We start from the raw sequence: 19459 nt of genomic DNA, 5'->3' as shown, positions 1-19459 counted from the left end.
GTAATGACCTCTAACTGACCTCAGGTCAGTGACCTCAACAAAGCCGGACTATATGTTATACAACTCGGTGAACTTAGCACATCCTGAAAGTTTGAAGGAAATCAGTCGAAAACTGTGAGTTGGACAGGTGCAAAAAGAAAATTGAAATTTGTCCATGACATTGTACCGGTTTTTCTGACCTGGTGACCTGATCCAAGGTCACCCGGACCTGAAATTTTCAGGTCATATGTAAAAAGGTTGCCCCATAGGCTGTGCTAAATTTGGCGGCGCTGCGCGCCGCCGTTTTTACGCTATCTTCGAAAAACCTTAAGGGGGTCGCATCGACCCCCCCCCCCCCTGCCAGGGCGAGGGTTAACATGCCAAAACGTTGATTATTTTTTACTTTGACCTGACCTGTGACGTCATCGGTGATCTGGAGGTCAATAAATTTGGGCTTCTAAAACAGCTCTTTCAGCCATATCGGACGCCGTTTGAATTTTGGTAATCAGCCCAGTAGTTTCGTAGTTTTTTTTAAATATTTTTGGTGCCCGACCCGGGCTTTTGTCGTTAGTAGCACACATTCATACTGGGTTAGTACACTATATACACGGCAGTGATACGAATAGTTTTCGGCACCCACTACGCGGGACAGCCTTGACCGCACGCTTCCTGTCACGCACCCCAGATGGCACCGCACTGGTGCGCACGCTGGGGATATCCCGATTTCTCGGGCCCGGCAGGTCAGAGGGCTGCTCCGGGACATGAAGCAAGGCCGTGCCCTCGGGACATGTCGCCGGACCGAAGGATCTGTTTTAAGGCGGATCAGGCCCGTGTACCTGCGGCCGGAGGCGCTGGCTGACACAGCGCTAATCCCCACGACCGAGCGAACACTCCCCACTTACTGCCATCTCCTGGGTAGGAGCCGGCCGAGGAAAACGCCGCCAGAGGTCAGATTTGATCTAAGGACCTCCCACGCCAAACGTGAACGCACTTGCCAACTGCGCCACAAGGTTGGTTCAGTATTTTCGTAGTTGAGAGGAGGGCTATGAATAGCTTTCCCCTTCCAGTGGGACGCATTGCAAAAAAATACGCTAGAGAGTAGAGGGGCGCGGTTTTAAGGACATTAATGATATTTTCTTATGCTTAATTTCAGGCCCTGTTCCACCTGTGAAAAGTATCCCTCAGGAAAGGTTGGCCTGAGACCGAAAATGGTTGCGGTGCACAGTTCAAACATCGAAACCGTTGGCAGAGAAAGTGGCATGCCACCACAAGTGTACCAGGCCGGGGGCACAGAAGACCTGTCACCGCTTGATCTTACAGAATGCCATCTTGCATCCGGCGCAAATACCAGTTCCATTATAAAAGGTGATGCTGATACCATGTCTGCAATATCCGAAAAACATCCGTCTACCGGACAGAAGACTCTCAGAGTAAATTACGGAGCTACCGAAGACCGTCCCGCTGGTGCCGCCTCAACTGCGGAGACCAAGGACAGCTCCAGCTGTGGCCAGCCTGCCGAAGGGGCCGTGCCGCCGCTCTCCTGGGCCCAGTGGCGGCTACTCGTCTGCCTGTCGCTCAGTGCCGCGCTCGACGGCTTCTGTCTATCCATCCAGCTGCCCTTCTTCCCCGGGGAGGCGCACCGACACCATCTCAGTCTGACTCAGGCCGGTACCGTGTTCAGCGCCTTTTCTGTGAGCGAGATGATCGCCTACCCAGTCATGGGCTGGCTGGCGCCGCGGCTCGGCGTCCAACGTCTCTACCTAGCCGGTCTGGTGGTCGCCGGCGTCGCCACAGTGACGTTTGGTCTTCTGACGTACGTCCCCGGACCGGCAGCGTTTCTGGCCGGCTGTCTGACCGTGCGCGCTGCCGAAGCGGTGGGCACGGCAGCAACCCTGACCTCTGCGAGTACGATAGTCATCAACCAGTTCCCAGGCCGGGTGAACGCAGCCATCGGAGTCCTGGAAGCCGTGAGAGCGATGAGCCTCTGCCTGGGCCCCGCTCTCGGGGGAGGCCTGTACGTGCTTGGAGGATACGGTCTGTCGTTCTACATTCTAGGAGGAATGCTGCTCGCCACTGCGGCGATCAATGTTGTGGCGATGCCTGCGATAGCCAGCACTGAAAGTGGCAAGACCGGGGCGCATCAAAGAGAAGCTGAGCAGCGGACGGATCAACAGAGCTACATGAAGATGTTGACAATAGTATTCTTCTGTCCGGACAATTGGATAGTCTTCACCGCACTGTTCATCGCTGCGATGAATTGGTGGGGGCTAGACGCTAGTCTCGCACCCTATGCTGAGAAGGAGCTGGGCGTTGACTCCGCAGAATTGGGCCTCTTCTTCGCTTCCTCGCTGTTGGCGTTTGCCGTCGCCGCCCCGGTTTGGAGCCGGCTGGCCGACTCTATGCGCAACACATTCCTGCTGGTGGCCGCCTGTCTGCCACCTACCGCTCTCGGGGTGCTGCTGATGCCGCCAGCGCCTCCTCTCGACCTGCCGCCATCCCGGGCGCTGCTCGGCGTCGGCATGGCGGTACGTGAGGCATTCTGCCTGGGCGTTCGCCTGCCACTGCTGGCTCTTCTGCTGCGCTGCTCGGTGGCCGCCGGCCTGCAAGACAACCTGCGTGGCCATGCCCTGGTGTCTGCTGTTTTCGGCGCCGTCTTCAATGTGGGCAAGGCGGCCTGGCCACCAATGGGGGGCGCAGTAATAGAAAAGGTAGGTTTGCCGATTCTGGCTTCTGGAATGGCTGTCGTAACATTGGTGTTTTCGATTGTGGTAGCTGGGTGGGGGCTTATGGTTAACAGTAAATCGAAGCAAGAAAAGCAGAGTACGACTGCTTTGACGACACCTGAATGAAAATAGCCGTTTTCACGACGGCCATCTGGTGCACATTTGGTGCACATTTGGTGGGTATTAGGTGCAGATTTGGTCAAATAGGGTTCAGTGTGTTTCTTAGTAGCTATTTGCTAGGGTTGCACTAATTGCCTATATGCCTGCTTTGTCATATTATCAGACAGTATCATCGACTAATACACTGAAATAAATTCATGATATGAAGATATTTCCAGTAAAAGAGATTAGGTGCAGATTTGGTCAAATTATGTGCATTCGCCGGATAGCCCGTCGTGAAAACGACTAATATGAAGAAGGCGAGCGAGTGAGATGTGAAAACGGCACCCTGCACGTGTGCAGTGCATACTGGGTCCCAAGAAGAGAAATCGCGCTTCAGTGTCACCTCGGTGTAAAAAAAAAAATGCCGTAAGTGGATCGGTGCAGCAGATGCAGGGATATTAGCCTCGTAAAAGCGTTCCCACTGCCGGCCGCTGATACTCAGAAATTTCTGCCATTCTACGTCATGGACTTCGCTCGCTGCCAGCGATGCAGTCTTGGCGAAGTCTTTTCAATACTGCGGTAAAACGCCTTTTGGGGCGAAAAACAAACGAGTTAGGGGTAAGCCTTGCACGTGCGAAATTGCGAGGGGATATTTCCAACTGACTTTCCGCGGCACCCTCAGTTATAGCGATATGCCTAATTTGGTAACAATCGTCCCAGCCGTTGTCGAGATCCTGGAAGCGGCACCCTGCACGTGCACACATGCCAATTGGATTAGTTTCTTTTTTACTGTTAACCCAACTGGGCCAATGACACTGAAATTTGGCACACCGTAAGAGACCGGTAAATAGGGCGCCGTGTTCAAGTTGGAAGTACCCTCTCGCCAGCGCACGTGAGGGGCTCCCGGCTCACCCTTTCGCTCACTCGCCCATCGCCTAAAAAGCGTCTCACTAGTTATTAAATTACATTATACATTGTATTTCGTTAACCGACATTTAATCATATTAACCCTCGCCCGTATTGGTGTTTTTCCAGCCGCGAACGTATAAGGGTCCGTTGGACCCCCCCCCCCTTGCCGTTTCGCCCCTGATCGAGCTAGAGCTTCGCGGAAAAAAACGAGCGTGTTGCCCGTGACGAGAGGAAGCCGATGATACCTAATTTTAAGGTTCTAGGTCATTGGTTGACCTTGCAGGTCAGGTCAATGACCCAAAAGTCGGAAAATCGGGACCTGTTAGAACGTCGTAAAGTGTGGCTGCTATGGGGTTTTTCGGGGCGCTGATCACGAATATCATGTTAGTTTTGATCACAGATGATGTCTTCATGCATTTAGTCCAGGTCGGGTCAGGTCAGGTCAGGTCAACCAGTAGGGGTCCTGCCGGGTATTCCTAGTAGGTGTCAACCGCCTCTGACAGCTTCGTAACATGTTACGAAGGCACCAAAACTACTTCGTAAATGTTCATATGGTTGCTAAATTCGAATTCAGCTCCAAAAACTGGCCTAGAAACATGTAAAACTCGAAAAAGTGAACCGAGGTCACCAAAGGTCAATGACCGACCTGACCTGACCTTCAGGTGACCTTGACACCCACCCTAATGCATGGCGGCAACATCATATCACATGTTTGAACGCTTGAAACCACGAAAAGACTGCAAACGCGCGGCTAATGCGAGCCGACATACCTACGCCGAATCGCGATTCCGGCCAAACATGGTCTCGAAAAGTAGGTCACAGGTCAAAGGTCATTGGGGTCAGGGTCATGAAATTTTCAGGGTAGGTGTAAAATTGATTAACGCGAGGGTACTGAAAGTTTCGTCGCAATCGGCCGCTTTTTACGCGAGTTATTCGCGAAAAACCATGGGGGGTCCGTTCGACCCCCCCCCCCTATACGGGCGAGGGTTAACCCGCGCCCCACTGGGGGGGGCTATTTATAGCCCCCCTCCCGTTTTTCGGCAATAACTTCCAAACCGCTTGACGTATCGACGCCAAACTTTCAGTACCTTAGGCTGCATCAATTTGACACCTTGTGTCAAAATTTGAACTTAGTAGCTGCCATAGGTCGGCCGGAAATTACGTCAGAGTGACGTCATGTTCGGCCGATTTCGACGCAAAACATTGAACCACGGCAATCGCTCCCAAGGGCTCAGTTTTTAAGCTACATCCAATTTCTTTGCATGGGAGGACTCAGAATAGACTGCGCTATCAAACTGCTACCTCGGATTTTCAAAATATGAAAATATCGAAAATTTTATCCAATAAAATTCAAAATTCACATTTTTACTTTTTTTCAAAAAGTTTTTGACTTTTCGATAAAACCGGAATATATGTGATAGAACGCATTATTATGACTAACTCTAGCAAGTTTTAGCTAAATATCTTCAAAAATGGCCAAGTTTTACGCATTATTGCAAAAATTTCACAATAATTCATTTTTTAAATCAATTTTTCAGCACGTATTTGACATCGTACGCCAATATAAATAGCACCATCGTGTTCCTGAGCTCAAACTGCATACAATAGACACCTTTTGTGTTGACAAATTTTAACTTCAAAATTTGGCCTTTTTTGACCTGAAAGTGACCTGACCTAAGCTAAATTCGACTCGAAATGACCTTGAATGACACAGACGACATCAAATTCGAAATCTCTGACCTAAATGGACCATAAAACATGTGTCACGTGATCAACGCATGATATAATATTTTCGTGACCTGTGATGACCTGACCTTGACCTGAAAATCAAAGTACAAGTTTCGTACCCTCAGGGTGACAAGAGCATCTGTTCCCGAGTGTGTGATCCAAAAATGAGCCTGATCTGACTTGTAAGACGGCGGCCAGAGCCCAAAACGTGAAGAAGCCAAAATGCTAATAATTTTTACTTTGAACTGACCTGTGACGTCATCGGTGACCTCGAAATCAATGAAACTAGGTTTCGCTCGACAGTTTTTCCGGGGCTATCAGACGCCGTTTGAATTTTGACGATCGGCCCAGTAAATTCGGAGTTAGGAGGGGGGCTATGCATTAGCCCCCCCCCAGTAGGGCGTGTTATACGCAGACCCCAGTGGGGCGCGGGTTAAGGAAACATACCTAAGTCGAGTAGATATCATGTGACTTCAATTTATTATTCCACATATAGCCGTTTTCACGACGGTTATCTGGCACACATTTGGTGTATATTTGGTGCAGATTTGGTCAAATTAGGCTCATTGTGTTTCATAAAGTAGCTATGAGCTAGGGTTGCATTAATTGCTTATGGATATGCCTACTTGGTTATGTCATCAGACATTATTAGTTATTACCTTTTAAAACACTGAAATAAATTCAAGGTATTTTCTGTAGAAGAAATTTGGTGCATATTCGGCCAAATTAGGTGCATTCGCCAGATAGTCCGTCATGAAAACGGCTCATGAACATGTATAAAAAAGTGTTTCGATTATTACCGCCTCCTCACTTGGACGCTTGCTTAGCATCTCTGTGGGATGAGGCATCAATAGCCGGCCCGTCACCGGACCCAGAATCCGGACCCGTGGGTATGTATATTCACTGGTTCATTATTTTTAATGCAATATGTGTTCACATTATGGGAGTTTTACGCATCTAATCATCTCTTAGATTTTAGATTAGATCTTAGAATTCAGAATATATTTGACGAGCTCACCTGCTCAGTGTCTAGCATTGGTGCCACGAAACCCTACCATATTTCTCTCGTGTTTCGCGTGTGTTTATGCCAGTGTTATTTCCTTCAGCGATGCAGTGTCCTCGCCCCTCAGTGGCGTTAGATAGTTGTTAGACTAGTCTCGCCGGCCTGAGTCTACCTTTGACTTTGATCACGCCTTTATGTAGCCCCACAATTTTGTCGAACGGTCAAGGATGATCGTGTACTAATGATTCACAGAAAGTCAAAGAATACGACCGGTTTCATTATGTGTTTTTTAAATTATCTGCTCACCGTCGGTTCTGTGGATCGCGCAGCACCACCCCGCAATTGGTCACGGATGAGGTCACCGCAATACACGCTCGCCCCACGGCCTCTGCGCCAGCAGAAAAGAACACCCGAGACGCCTGCCCGTGCTCATCCTCGGCCGGCCATCCAGCCAGGCGAGACGAGAACGACCTTCATGGCGGCTATAATTGCCGGAGGCAGGGCTGATTACCTGACAAAAACTGTACAAACTGCGATCGGCGGGCGCAGACCGCGCCACGGCTGTGTGAATAACGCCGCAGGGCTCCGACGGAGCAAAACAGCGTCACCATACAGGAAGTGATTGAGACGTCCGGTGTGGGTCCCGCCTTTGTTTCTTGTGGAGTGATGTCATCGTCCAAATAAAGCTAAATGTGAGATTTTCAGAAAAGAGAGGTCGTTAGTTTCTGTTGACACTAAACGATGCCTCGAAGAAACTATATGTAATAAGCTGCAACCGGCATTTGCGATGATATGCGGCGTGCACATACGAAGCAACTTGACGCAATCCCATGTATGTTGTCGGCTAATACAGCCTAATTTTTCGTTTCTTCGGATTCCCAGTTATATTGACTTGCTGTCCTAACGACTAATTTTACTACACAAAAATGGCACGTTTTGCTTCGTCCAACCTCCCGCTTTGCATGGCAACACTGAAACACTATTCGACCGTCACCCATGTCTTGCAGCGCCAGTGTATGTACTTGCTTGCGCCTCAGCTACCCTGACGCAGCAGCCGAAAATGGCACTATGCAAATGGCAGAAGGCGATTTTGTGAGCCGTTTTGAATATAATGACCTCAGGTGATCTCGATGACCTTCAAAAGTCAGAATAATTTCTTAGCCTGTTGCAACCATTGAACTCAGCAACTACATACATATAGATATGTGCCGGGCCGATCAAAAACAAAGTAATATAGTCTGTCCGCTGTCTGTGATTTCTGGCAATGTTTAAACATGGTGACCTCAGGTGACCTTGGTGACTCTAAGGGGCTAGCATTACGTTTTTGCCTATAGCAGCAATTGTGTAACTTAGCAACTACAGGGCCGATCGAGAAGAAAATGCCACGCGTCGATTCTTGTCGCATACGACTTCAAAGGCCTATTCGAGCTTAGTCACCTGAAGCGGCCTCGGTGTAACGTTGCTGTTGGCATTGTGTAACGGCTGCCGGTTGGAGCCGCCGTCGCTGCAAGGAGCGGCGGGCGGCACAGCCTACCCGGCGGGCGCCCACGCGGTGATCTCATTGGTCGGTGAGCACGTGACCTGACCGCACGCGATGTGGGGTCGGGGCCGCAGCGGTATGTCACTCTTGGTCGAGAGTCGGTCGTGGCCGGGTGGACTGCTGTGCTGGGCCGCTGTGGTGCAGGAATTCTGGCCCGCTAGTAGCGCCTTTCGCGGCTTGTTCACTGTACATAGTTCCGTTGGCGGCTGTCAGGTGGGACTCTCGTCTTGTCCAAAGCTTCCGGCCAAGCTGCATTGGGCTGCCCAAATGGGAGAGGGAGGACTATAGTCCACCCTCTTAACCAGACGTCTTGGTGCCTGGTCCCGGCCACTGCCCACGGTCAATATACTCTGAGTCATATTGGTCCTCAGCGGACGTTTCACTTGTTACTCACGGCTTAACGGTTGTCAATGAAGGTTATTCATGGGTTAGGTTCGGCCTTCTGCCGATCATTTACACAACTTACCTGTCGTCGCACAGTTTTGCTGTATGTTGCCTGTTTTGTTTGGTGCAACAAGAATTCGTGAGGAGCCAAATTTACAGTCTTGCATTGGTTGCTAGTTGCGACCGGGGCAGGAAGCTACCAAAGATTTAGTGAGACAGTTGGGCCTTGTTTGTAACAGTTGCATAGTTACGTTGTACCTATATCTTCAGTTATTTTTATTATTATCATTATGTTTAGCTATTCGCTATTGTCTTGTTCTTCGCTCAATTGTGAACCGACTCTGCGTCGCGGTTAATCACGATTTGTTTTCCAAATAAATCGCTAGTTTAGTGTACTATTTATTGGTGATCCTTAACGAAGCCATGGGTATGGGTGCCTCAAAACAGTATGTCGCCAATACGAAGATAATAGAATCGTCAGTGTACTGTAACCGAATATAAAATACAAGGAACAATCAGGTTTCTGTACAATTTGCGTACATATTAGCCGTTTTCACGACGGCCATTTGGTACACATTTGGTTCACATCTGGTGCAGATTAGGTGCAGATTTGCTCAAATTAAGTTCAGTGTGTCTCTTAGCAGCTATCAGCTAGGTTTGCACTAATTGCTTATATGCCTGCTTTGTCATAGTATCAGAGAGTATCATCGATTAAAACGCTGAAATTAATTCATAAATAAAGATATTTGCTGTAAAAGAGATTAGGTGCAGATTTGGTCAAATTAGGTGCACTTACCGGATAGCCCGTCGTGAAAACGGCTATTATTACCTAGAATCAGAAGAGCCTGAACGATTCATCGATAGCCAAAATAAGCCGATTTTATTTTTTTTTTCAAACCCTGATAATCCTTCAACTACCAATTGCTTCATCGGCGCCTGTGATTGGTGACGGGTGTCGCCGGGCGGGCGGCTGGGGTCGGCGGCGGCGCCGGCCTTCTCTCAGCTCGGTACGCCGCTCAGTCGGTGAGCGGCTCTCTGCCGAACGGCAGCGCGCACCACCTCTCCTCCAGACGTGCCGCGCGCCGTGCCGCCCAGCGCCCGAGATGGCCACACGTGGAGCGTTGCTGCTGCTGCTGCTGCTGCTGACGGTCGCCGCGCTCACCGCTGCAGCGCCCAGTGATCGTAAGTACCCGCTAACACTCTGTAGGGGCATTCGTTTTTCGGAATGATTTCCAGCGGTGCCCCAGAGTTGGTCCCTCTGGGGCGGTGCACCCCTCGTCCCGTGCGCCGGTCTGCCGTCGCGGCGCGCTGGCGCCGTGCTGGCCGTCGGAATGCTTTGTTTCCCCTCTGTTTATTTTTGTTCGTCCCTGTGTGGTGAGAAAAGGCCCGCCTGTGGACATAGTGTCGGGGCGGAAGGCGACGACCATTGAACGTAGTACCCGCCGCAGCGGCGCGGCACGGCCGTAATTGGCACCGGGGTGCGGGAGGGACCACGACCGACCACGGCACATCGGCACAAAAGTGAAACCAATCTCAGCGCCCGTCTGAGCGCGATCTGTTGTGGGCTGTTATCAAACGCCACGGGAGATTCCGGTCCGGGCGGGTCCGAGAGGACAGGTCGACCGGTGGCGTAACAGTCCTGCGGCCCGCCCAGTGTGAGATATTTTCTCGCCGGAGGTGCTCGCATGGCCCGCGGCCCGGCTGCTGACCGGTGCGGCCTATGACACTTTCGCTGGCCACTCCCGGGCGGTGCTGTGGCCTCTGGCCGGTCGAACTGACCGCTGCGGCCCGGCGCGGCCGCTCCACTTTCCATTTCACTTTGGCTAGCTGACCGAAGCTGCAGAGTGCCGAGGCTCCACCGGCCAGCGCGAGCATTGCCGCTGGCCTGCTGCCAGACCAGACATTGCAGACGAATTGTATTTGTGCCTCGGCACACGGAATGTTTTCTTACGGTCATTCGTTGAGCTAGGTAAACAGATGCACGATTGATTATTATCATCGCACGTGTGTTGCGGCATTTCGACACAATACGTCCACAGCGTTACGCAGCTTCTAACCGGTTTAAGAATTGGCAACCGGATGCGTGATTGCATAGATCACTATATACCACTATATAGGTATATAGTGGTCTATGTTGATTGTAATATCTAGGCCCAAGTGCCCGCTGTACCTACCTACTTTTAGGTACGGGTCGAGTAACCCCACGACAATTGAAAAATGGTAAAATGTAAAGGAGCTGGAAGTGCTCGTCCAGTACCGGATGTTGTCTTCGATGCCCTGGGTACATGTATTTGTTGTCATTTGGGATGTAAGGCTTGAAAAAGACATTTTGTCGAAACACATGTGTAGCCAATTCAAAAGAATATAATTCAAAATAGTTCCCATTGTTTATCCCATTACAATACTACTTGTCCTAAGCTCTTATCAATTATCAAGTACATGTATTTGTTAAGTTACTTTGCGGCAATAATATGCCAATGTAGACAAATTTGAACTTACGGCAGAACTGAATCTGAACAGAATGGGATGGATGCTTGTCTTCCATTATCTGCGAAGATGACTGTCAAGTGTCATTGAAACACAGTGTTCTGGAAAGCTGGACTTAGACGTCTATCCAGCTTTGCTTTGACATTTTAGAAGGGTTTTGACATAGGCTGCTGACTGTTGAGTAGGTATATAGCAGGTTAGCTACCAAGTTTGATTTCCGTCTAACGCTCATTGGCACCTGTACCAAAAGTTGTGAAACGTCATGGGACCGAACGCTATTGAGGTTCATCCATTTCACGTTTAATGACGCATATAATGATCATAAGCTGGATTTTCTCACGAAAGAATAAAACGTTTCGAAAGAGTGATTATTCGTCCGAGTCACGAATCAATTATCGTCTAAAAGCGAGATGGTAGCAATCAATGTTGAGAGAGTCGCGGAGACAACGGTCGGCAAAACTTGTCAACTGAGCGCTAGTCTTTCATGTGTCCAGAAGTCAGTTCGGACCGTTAATGCACCAGCGTTCTCCTGCCACATTGCCGTGACACTGATATCAGCACAAAAACCGAACCGAACCCTGTCTACCATTGCCGGTGGTAGTGTCAACCGAGTGGGTCGGGTCCACGGGTCGATATGAGCCGTGTGAGGGTGGGTCGGCCACCACCACGGATTTTCTAACTCAGTATCCGCGCTAGATGTGCCTATGTTCCTACTTCCTACAGTGAGACCCGGCAAAAGATTCCACTGCCCGCTGTAAGAATGAGTACTGCAAATACATTGCACACTTTACTTCTCAGAGTAGTAGCGGTCAGTGGAATTTCTCAGACTCCCCAGCTCAGGGCACCTGTCAGGAGCTGTTTATATAAACGGGGACATCACCAAATAGATAATTGCTGCATCAAAGCTAAAATAGTTGGCTCTGAAGCCTGACGGTGACTCACCGGAACGCATTGAATCAGCCGAAGAAGCAGAGAAGAGCCGTTGATTGATTGTCGTGATGCAACCTTCAGGGCGAATGTTGTCATGCTGCTGTTGACAAGCCAAGTCAAAGCCGGATATCAGTCGAAAGGCACGGGCTGATGTCATTATGTGGAGGCAGACTTCTGCCACTACATTGTAGCACACGATATAAGAATAATAACAAAAAACACAAAACCGCACAGCGCATATAGGTGAGCCTACAGCATTTAGTTTCAGGACGCAAGCAGAGAGCGACCTTACTGAATAATTCTAAGGACAATAGTTAGGTGAAATAGACGATCCAGCTGTTGAATTGGCTCTAAGAGAATATGTGTATTGTAGTAAATGACCTCGAAAAAGGCATGAGAATCTCCGTTCCTCTCCTAAGCGAGAGACATGAAAAAGGGATGCGTGGTTTTCATACATATTGAAAACGGGTAGAACGGCTTGTAGCTTGCAATCAATTCACAGCTGGCACCCGGGTGTTCACTTTGAATTGGAGCCTTTTATTAGCACACTATGCCGTCCTGACTTGGGGCACATGGTAACAAAGCAGTGTTGAAATCTTGCATATTGCACAACACATTGCCAGGCTCGTTCGACGAAATTTTCGATGAGTCGAGCTGTATCCTGTTTTAGCGAGCATTTCTGTGGCTTGAAAATTATGCATGCATCTCAATGGGCGGACGTGTCATAGAACTATGGTTATTGATTGGATTTGCTAGACATGTCATTTAGTGAGATCCTAATAGCTGATAGGTTCAATAGCTTCTTTAGTCACTAGTCAGTACCCAGTACCTTCTATTCTATATAAAACAAACAGCGCGTGCGCTCCACTATACATTACCTTAGTTCTTACAAAAACGTACCGTAAAGCTATCGCGTCACCCTTTTTCGGCCACCTCGGGAGACTGCTGCGATCCGACCGGGGCGGGAGGGCCCGCCCTGTTCTCGGAGAGGTCCGGTCGGTGCCGGTGTGCACGAGGTCGGTCCACCCCGCTCACCTCGACCCTTCCCTGTCCGGGCTCCGGCCGCCTCCCACACACGGCGACGCGACGGATGGAGGGTCGGCGCCCACAGAGCATAGACATAGACAACTAAAGGGTCGGCGCCCACACACGGCGACCACTGGAGGGCCGGCGCCCACATAGCATAGACAGCTGAAGGGCCGGGGCCCACAGAACATAGACAGCTGAAGGGCCGGCGCCCACAGAACACAGCTGAAGCGCCGGCGCCCACAGAGCATAGACAGCTGAAGGGCCGGAGCCCACAGAGCATAGACAGCTGAAGGGTCGGAGCCCACAGAACATAGACACTACATAGACACTAGAGAGAAGGTGGGGGCTCACAAAGCATAGACAGATAGATGGTCGGCGGCCGGCGCCCACAGAACATAGACTGACAGATGGATGGAGTTCACAGAACATAACCTGTTGGAGGGATGGAGCCCACAGAACAAGGATACAAGACACTATGAAGACAGATAGAGGGCTGGCGATCACAGAACTTATGAGACAGGCAAGGTGCAGCTCACAGCACCCACAATTTCGTGCGTCTGTCCGTGTTTGAAGGCTAACGCTATTAGACACACACAATCGCAGCAGACCCGGTGTTTGGACACTTAAACGATGGCGCGTCTCAGTCGGATGGTCTCGTTCATTTTACAGAGTAAGAGTAGAAGATGTTTTCTAAATTAAATGCAAAAATGAGCCTGAAATAAGCGGTGTAATATGCATTCTGCTGGAAAATGAAATGCCTGTGCTTGCATGGATATTCGCAGACGCGAGTATATTCTGAAATAATTAGTTCTACGCTCCCTCAGACCTCTCATTATGCAAAATGGTGCACACGTTATGGTCCTTACGCATGATTTATACTCGCATGCATATTTCATGCCTCGTTTAATTGATATGCGCTTCACGTAAACCCTGTCTCGTAGGTTCAAACTATGAAGGCATTTTGCACTTTAAATACGTTCTGTTCATTGTCAGCATTATTTCTATCCAAGGAGTAAGGATCGCCGTGCAATTGTGCTTTACTTTAGTGAAGATTACATATATTCCACTACCGCGCCGGCAAACCTCATCAGTTGCATCTGTTGTGTGAACATTTGGCACAGTGTCCACTGACATGGCCCCACTCCACTGTTGGCCGGCCGGCCACTTTAGCGGCCTGTCGTCTGACTATGCGGCGGTGTTTGGACACCGTCCGATGCACAGCTCCAATGGGCCACCGCCTGCCAAACAATGGGCGCATCAGCGCAATTTCGCGGCCCACCGGCCCGCTCTGGGTGCCCGGCTGACGCCACTGGATGCCATATTCCAGCCGGGGCGCGGTTCATCGGCGCCGGCTCGGCGGGACGGCCGGACGAAGGCGCAATCGGGGTGTGAGGCGGGCGTGCCACCGGTGCAAAATTGGCGCCCGAGATGGGTACGAGACTGGGCGCCTGGGCGTGGCTGAACTGTCCCCCGTTGCCGTGCTCTGATCAGATTCAAACTCGAGCAGCACATAGGTAAGGCGGAGCCGGGGTATAGGTATACTATATATGTAGCTAAGCTGCGTCTTGAGCGACAGCAGTGCTCGACTCAGTTGAGGACCTCAATAATTAGGAGGGCACTGAATCGATTCGCCGACTGCGCCGTTTTAGAAGTTTCAGAAGTCTGTCTGTCACAGCTAGCGAGGCGCCTATTCGTTGAGCTGACGGTCAACTGGCCATAGAGGCCCTTTTCAGGGTATACTCGGAACAGTGCCTCTATGGCCCCTATAGAGGTTACACCAAACCAGCTGTGTGCGGACAGTTAACGATCAGGGCTGATAACTGTTCTGGGAAGAGACCAGAGGTCATTGACAATGGACCAAATGTGGCTGAAAAAAAATGAAACGAAACACCGTGATTTTCAGACTGACCTGTAGCTGCAAAAGATAAAATCACTGACGGATTTAGATCCATCGGCGCATGCGTCGTTGCCCCGCAGCGCACAAAAGTTATGAAACTTTGTCATTTTAATTGCATAGAAAGAAATTGACCAACTAATAAAACAGATTCACTCTACTCTGCAATGCTTATGAAAGTGATTCGATTCCTCAAAACGGACTGCAGCCCAACCAATTTGTCTATATCTGTGATCTTTTGAGGTATTTTTCATCCACTTGCTTTCCAGCAGCTAGATATGGTTTGAGGCAATTGAAAAAAATATAGTTCAACGTTCCTTTTAAATCATGACAGGCCATAGAAAAGTGTTAATTATACTCCCCTCGTTAGCATGAATATCCGCAAAATAAGACTGTAAAAAATATGACATCTAAACAAAACGTACTTGCATAAGCGTGACTTATGGTTCGACTCACTTGGGCTTGTTTATCGCGTGGTCGTGACTTGATCACACAAAGACGAAGTTGGTTGACGTGCTTGATGTCTGGGAAACGACAAGTTGTTGTGGCTACAAGTCTTGTTGTTCTTTTGTTCTTGGTGTCTTACCTTTGAATTATCTGGTGTTAGATAATTTTTTTTTATTTGTTTCCCACATTAGGTACAACGTAAAGTGCATATAAAAATTAAAATTGATCCAAAGCATTATTGCGCATAAACGACTATTCCATCCAAACGATTCTGAAAGCAGCTTCCATCGCATTTAACCTCTTCGCTTATTTGCAGAGGCTGGCGACTGTTACTCCAAGACTTTGAACCGGTACTTCAGCATCGGCGACACATGGCGAGAGGCGGGCTGCACAAAGGCGGAGTGCGTGGACGGCTGGACCAACGGCCGGCCCGGCGTGCTCGTGCTCGGGTGAGTGATACTTTCCGGGAGACCATACCTACGCCCCGCCGCACAGCGTCCAGCGAGAGTGGTCCCCAGCAGCCGCGGGCGCCACTCGGATCCGGTCTGCCGCAGGGCACTCCCATGTCTCCTCTGATATGTGGAGATCGGGAAGCCAAGGGTGTTGTTTGATGATGTCATCTGACCGGTAGAACTGGTTCTGCCGCCACATCTCACGACTTTCCATCGGTGGAATTGGATATTAATTGGAGTAGACGCATTTTTCTGTCTGACGGGATGCGGCCGATCTCCTTGATCTCGTTCAATTTCGTTTGAATTTAAATGGACATATTATGGCAGCTGGCTTCTTTCGATTATTCGTTTTACAAATGAAAACATTAATCTGGATTTCTGGATAGTCTTGGACATCAGAACAAAAAAAGTATTCGCACTTTCAAAAACAAGACAACGTAAAATTCCAAAGCGTCATAAAGTATACGGAATCACGAATACATCAGGCTAGCTCTCTCGCGTTACCGCCGTGACTATCGTTAGAGCGTTTTCCCACCGTCCATCGATCGAGTCCTTTGTCTCTGGCAGCGGCTGAGGCGTCCGCTGCGATCCGTGGCCCATCAGTCATTCTTCAACGATTACGACAGTCGATTAACATCGCTGATCCCAGCCATAAACAGAGTCTGTTCCGGAGATGGGCGCTCAGACGGTGAGCCGTCCTGGACTCTCGACAAGGCAGGGCTTTGTCGCGCTCATGCGATGAATGGCCGGCGCACTTGCAGCCCTCTTACGCCACGGCAATGAAGGCTGATCCGGCAGGATGGGTCGTACCCTGTCCGGCGCATTCCCTGACCAGTTGGCAAACGTTCAGCGCCTGTCAGTACCAGTGCTGCCTTTTATGGAGCGCTGCCCTTTGTCGAACATCTACGTGGTTGTTGTCTCGAGGACCCTTACACTTATGGCAGAGGGGTCTGAGAGTGATGTCAGCCTGACGGAGTAATGAACATCCTGGGAGGGACGGGCGGCGGAGTGGCGGCGCTCTCCGCTGAGGAGGAGGGTGCAAATGGCTCGGCCGTCTCGGCGGCACGCCTTGATCAGGGTCCGCCGCTGGCGCCGCCGGGACCAGAGCAGGCCGACAGCTGCCATGGACGGCCAAAACAAGCGATCACTCCTGCGGCGGCGGCTCAACTGACGTGGAAAGATTAATATCTCCGGACACCCAGAGAGTGACGGACGGAGGATTTCACTCGCACAAACACTCACAGCCCGCCTGCTAAATACGAGGCGGCGATCACCACAGCGCGCGCACACTAATTGGCCATTGCTCTCCGTGCGGCGACTCGGAGAGGCCGGTCACGCGTGGCCATCACTCGTGGCTGTGCGCGGGTCGCACCGGCACGGTCCGGCCGTGGCACCGGCACCGTGCCGCGTGAGGCGCCTTTCACCGGTAAATGGTCCTGGGTTTAGGAGAGTACGGCTTCCAAACAGAGACCATCAGCCAACGGAGGCCCCACCGGAGGCGCAGTCAGCTCAGCCAGATGATGTATAGATAAGGATGCGAGAAATGGGAGACGTCATGTGGAAAGAGAAGGCGCTGTTGTGACTTTGAGTGTTGGTCATATGGGAGGTCACACCGTGAGGACTTAAAGAAGTGTGATGAAGAGCGATAAAACTAATGTTATACCTCATTGATGACTTAATTGAACAGAAATGTCGAATAGATTCGACAATGAACTGATTTGCATGGTGTTTATGACCATTGTTTTTTTTTAATTTTAATTGCTCATTGCTCTAAATTGAACGTCACCTTTGATTCGTAACGCTCTCGTGACTCATATTGCTGACTTCCTGGGATCATTCGTAGCCGATCCCTCGAATAAGAGATGGTGCCCGTTCACTCATCAATTCCTCTGACCTGACCTGGGACGTGACCTTTGTGCAAGAGCACATCACGTTCCTTAGCTGTTCCTGTATCGTTCCGCAGTGTCAAGGCCATTGATTCATCCCCACGACTACACGGCACGATTTGATGCGGCATGAACGGCAGGTCACGCCTTACCGGCTACGTCGTGAACGTCCCAGCTGCATCAATCAATACCCAAAAGTCACCCGGGACGTTGAACACGACTGTCGGGATGTCATGAAGGTGTGACAGTGTCACCGGAATCCCGGAAGATGCCTCCGTTACAGCCTGAATCGTGTGCCGTCCTTAGCGCACCGGTGGTGCCCAGTGGTGCCTGACATAGCGAGAGGAGGCGCCGGTGGTCCGTGACGCTTCCTCAGACTCTCACGGCCAGCGGCGGCTCGTGCCGTGATACGCCACCCTCGACTCCTCAGATTGTCTCGATAGTTCGGTCCATCTGCGGGGCCTTAGGTCTCGGGGGTGGGACCGGTCGGCTCCGGCCCGTGCCGGCCGTGGTCCCCGCCCACCGGGCAATGACGTGGCCAGCCGGACGACCAGCTGACTCAGACCGGTACCGCCAGGCACTGATCTCCGCACCCGCCGCCGCGGGATGACGCCCCCGCCCCTCGGGATGACGCCCCCGCCCCGCAGGATGACGCCCCGTCTCTCATGATGACGCCCGCTCCAGACCACCGAGCGTTGCTCATCGCCGTCATCCATCAACGTGCCGCCACCGCGCGCCGCTCCGCCACCTCCGCCGTCATCGGAGCGGCGCCCGCACCGCGCCTCCGCGGCTGACCTGTGTGACCACAAAGCGGCCGGGAGGCGCGCGCGCCCACCACCGGACGACCTTCAGCGTGCCGTATTTGGCGCGCGTGACGGCCGATCGGCGCGACCGAGTGCGGCGGCGGCGGCGGCGCGCCGGCGGCAGATGCGGCGCGTAATGACGGGGCAATCACAGGCGGGTGACGAGTCGCGACGGCCTCCGGTCGCCGATGATTGGTGCTGACGTCAGAGCCCGCACCGGTGGCGCGGCGGAGCATGATTGTCCTGGGGGATGTAATTACCTCCGGGTGCCGGCTGGAGGCGTTTCGAGAGGCGGCAAAAAGGCGGTAAAGATAGGTGATAGAGAGACCTGTGAGGGCGTCATCAAATAAGGCTGGTGCTTATGAAGCGCGAATATGAGCTCGAGCATCGAGTGAGCAATGATAGATTTGAGACATCCGCAGCAAAGTGATGCTCGTACCTGTCCGGTTTTTATTTATTTATTTAATTATTTATTTATTATTCATTTTATATACTTCATATTTTGCTAGTCGACGCAAAGACCCTCTGAGACGATATTAGCCGTCTTCGTCGGACAAAATTGACTTCATTTTTATTTTTTAAGGACAAATCCCTCAGCCTGTGTTGTAATTGCGAGCGAATTCCAAAAACAAAGAGATGCTTTTCGCCAATGTATATTTATTCTGTTTGTTGCTGTATAAAGCAGCTTGTGCCGTCCTCGCTCCTCCTTGAATAACTATAGAAAAAAACACAACACTCAATAATGCTCAACTTCAAATTACACATGCCACGTCCTTCCAAGAGTTGATCTGACCTGACCTGACCTGACCTGACCTGACCTGACCTGACCTGACCTGACCTGACCTGACCTGACCTGACCTGACCTGACCTGACCTGACTTGACCTGCGTCTGTCCGCCAGGTGCCGCTATATCATCGAGGACCGTCTGGAACCGGGCTGCGAGGTGGTCCACCCGGACCCGGAGGCGCCGTGGCCCAACTGCTGCCGCCGCGTCAGCTGCGTCCCCACCGGTACGTGTGTGTAGGCGCCGGCCCTGACCCGATCCGGTCCTACCGCCGCGTTCTGCCGGTGCTAGACGCCGCCGCCGGGTCTGCCGGCAGCGGTCGAGACGGCCGACTGACCCGGGCGGCTCGGCAGTGAGCCGTGACCTCAGCGCCTTCCGA

At 51.1% G+C, this 19459-nt stretch overlaps 2 protein-coding genes across 2 annotated transcripts in view; one reads left to right on the top strand and one right to left on the bottom strand.

The window, feature by feature from the left end:
• LOC122378545 (MFS-type transporter SLC18B1-like) overlaps positions 1-12713 on the bottom strand; it is a 45947-nt gene extending 33234 nt beyond the window's left edge. The window contains exons 1-2 of the mRNA XM_043359737.1: positions 12686-12713; positions 11798-11885 (exon numbers count right to left, since the gene is read on the bottom strand). The gene's annotated coding sequence lies outside the window, so the exon portion shown is untranslated. The remainder of the gene's footprint in view (positions 1-11797; positions 11886-12685) is intronic.
• LOC122378544 (prolow-density lipoprotein receptor-related protein 1-like) overlaps positions 9392-19459 on the top strand; it is a 32032-nt gene continuing 21964 nt past the window's right edge. The window contains exons 1-3 of the mRNA XM_043359735.1: positions 9392-9550; positions 15472-15604; positions 19197-19306. Coding sequence (XP_043215670.1) covers positions 9472-9550; positions 15472-15604; positions 19197-19306 — 322 coding nt within the window. The 5' untranslated portion in view covers positions 9392-9471. The remainder of the gene's footprint in view (positions 9551-15471; positions 15605-19196; positions 19307-19459) is intronic.

Source organism: Amphibalanus amphitrite, unplaced genomic scaffold, assembly GCF_019059575.1.
Source record: "Amphibalanus amphitrite isolate SeventyFive unplaced genomic scaffold, NRLGWU_Aamphi_draft 000061F_arrow, whole genome shotgun sequence".
Lineage (NCBI taxonomy): Eukaryota > Metazoa > Arthropoda > Thecostraca > Balanomorpha > Balanidae > Amphibalanus > Amphibalanus amphitrite.
The sequence above is the reverse complement of the archived record's forward strand: the minus strand, read 5'-3'. Positions and strand labels throughout refer to the sequence as shown.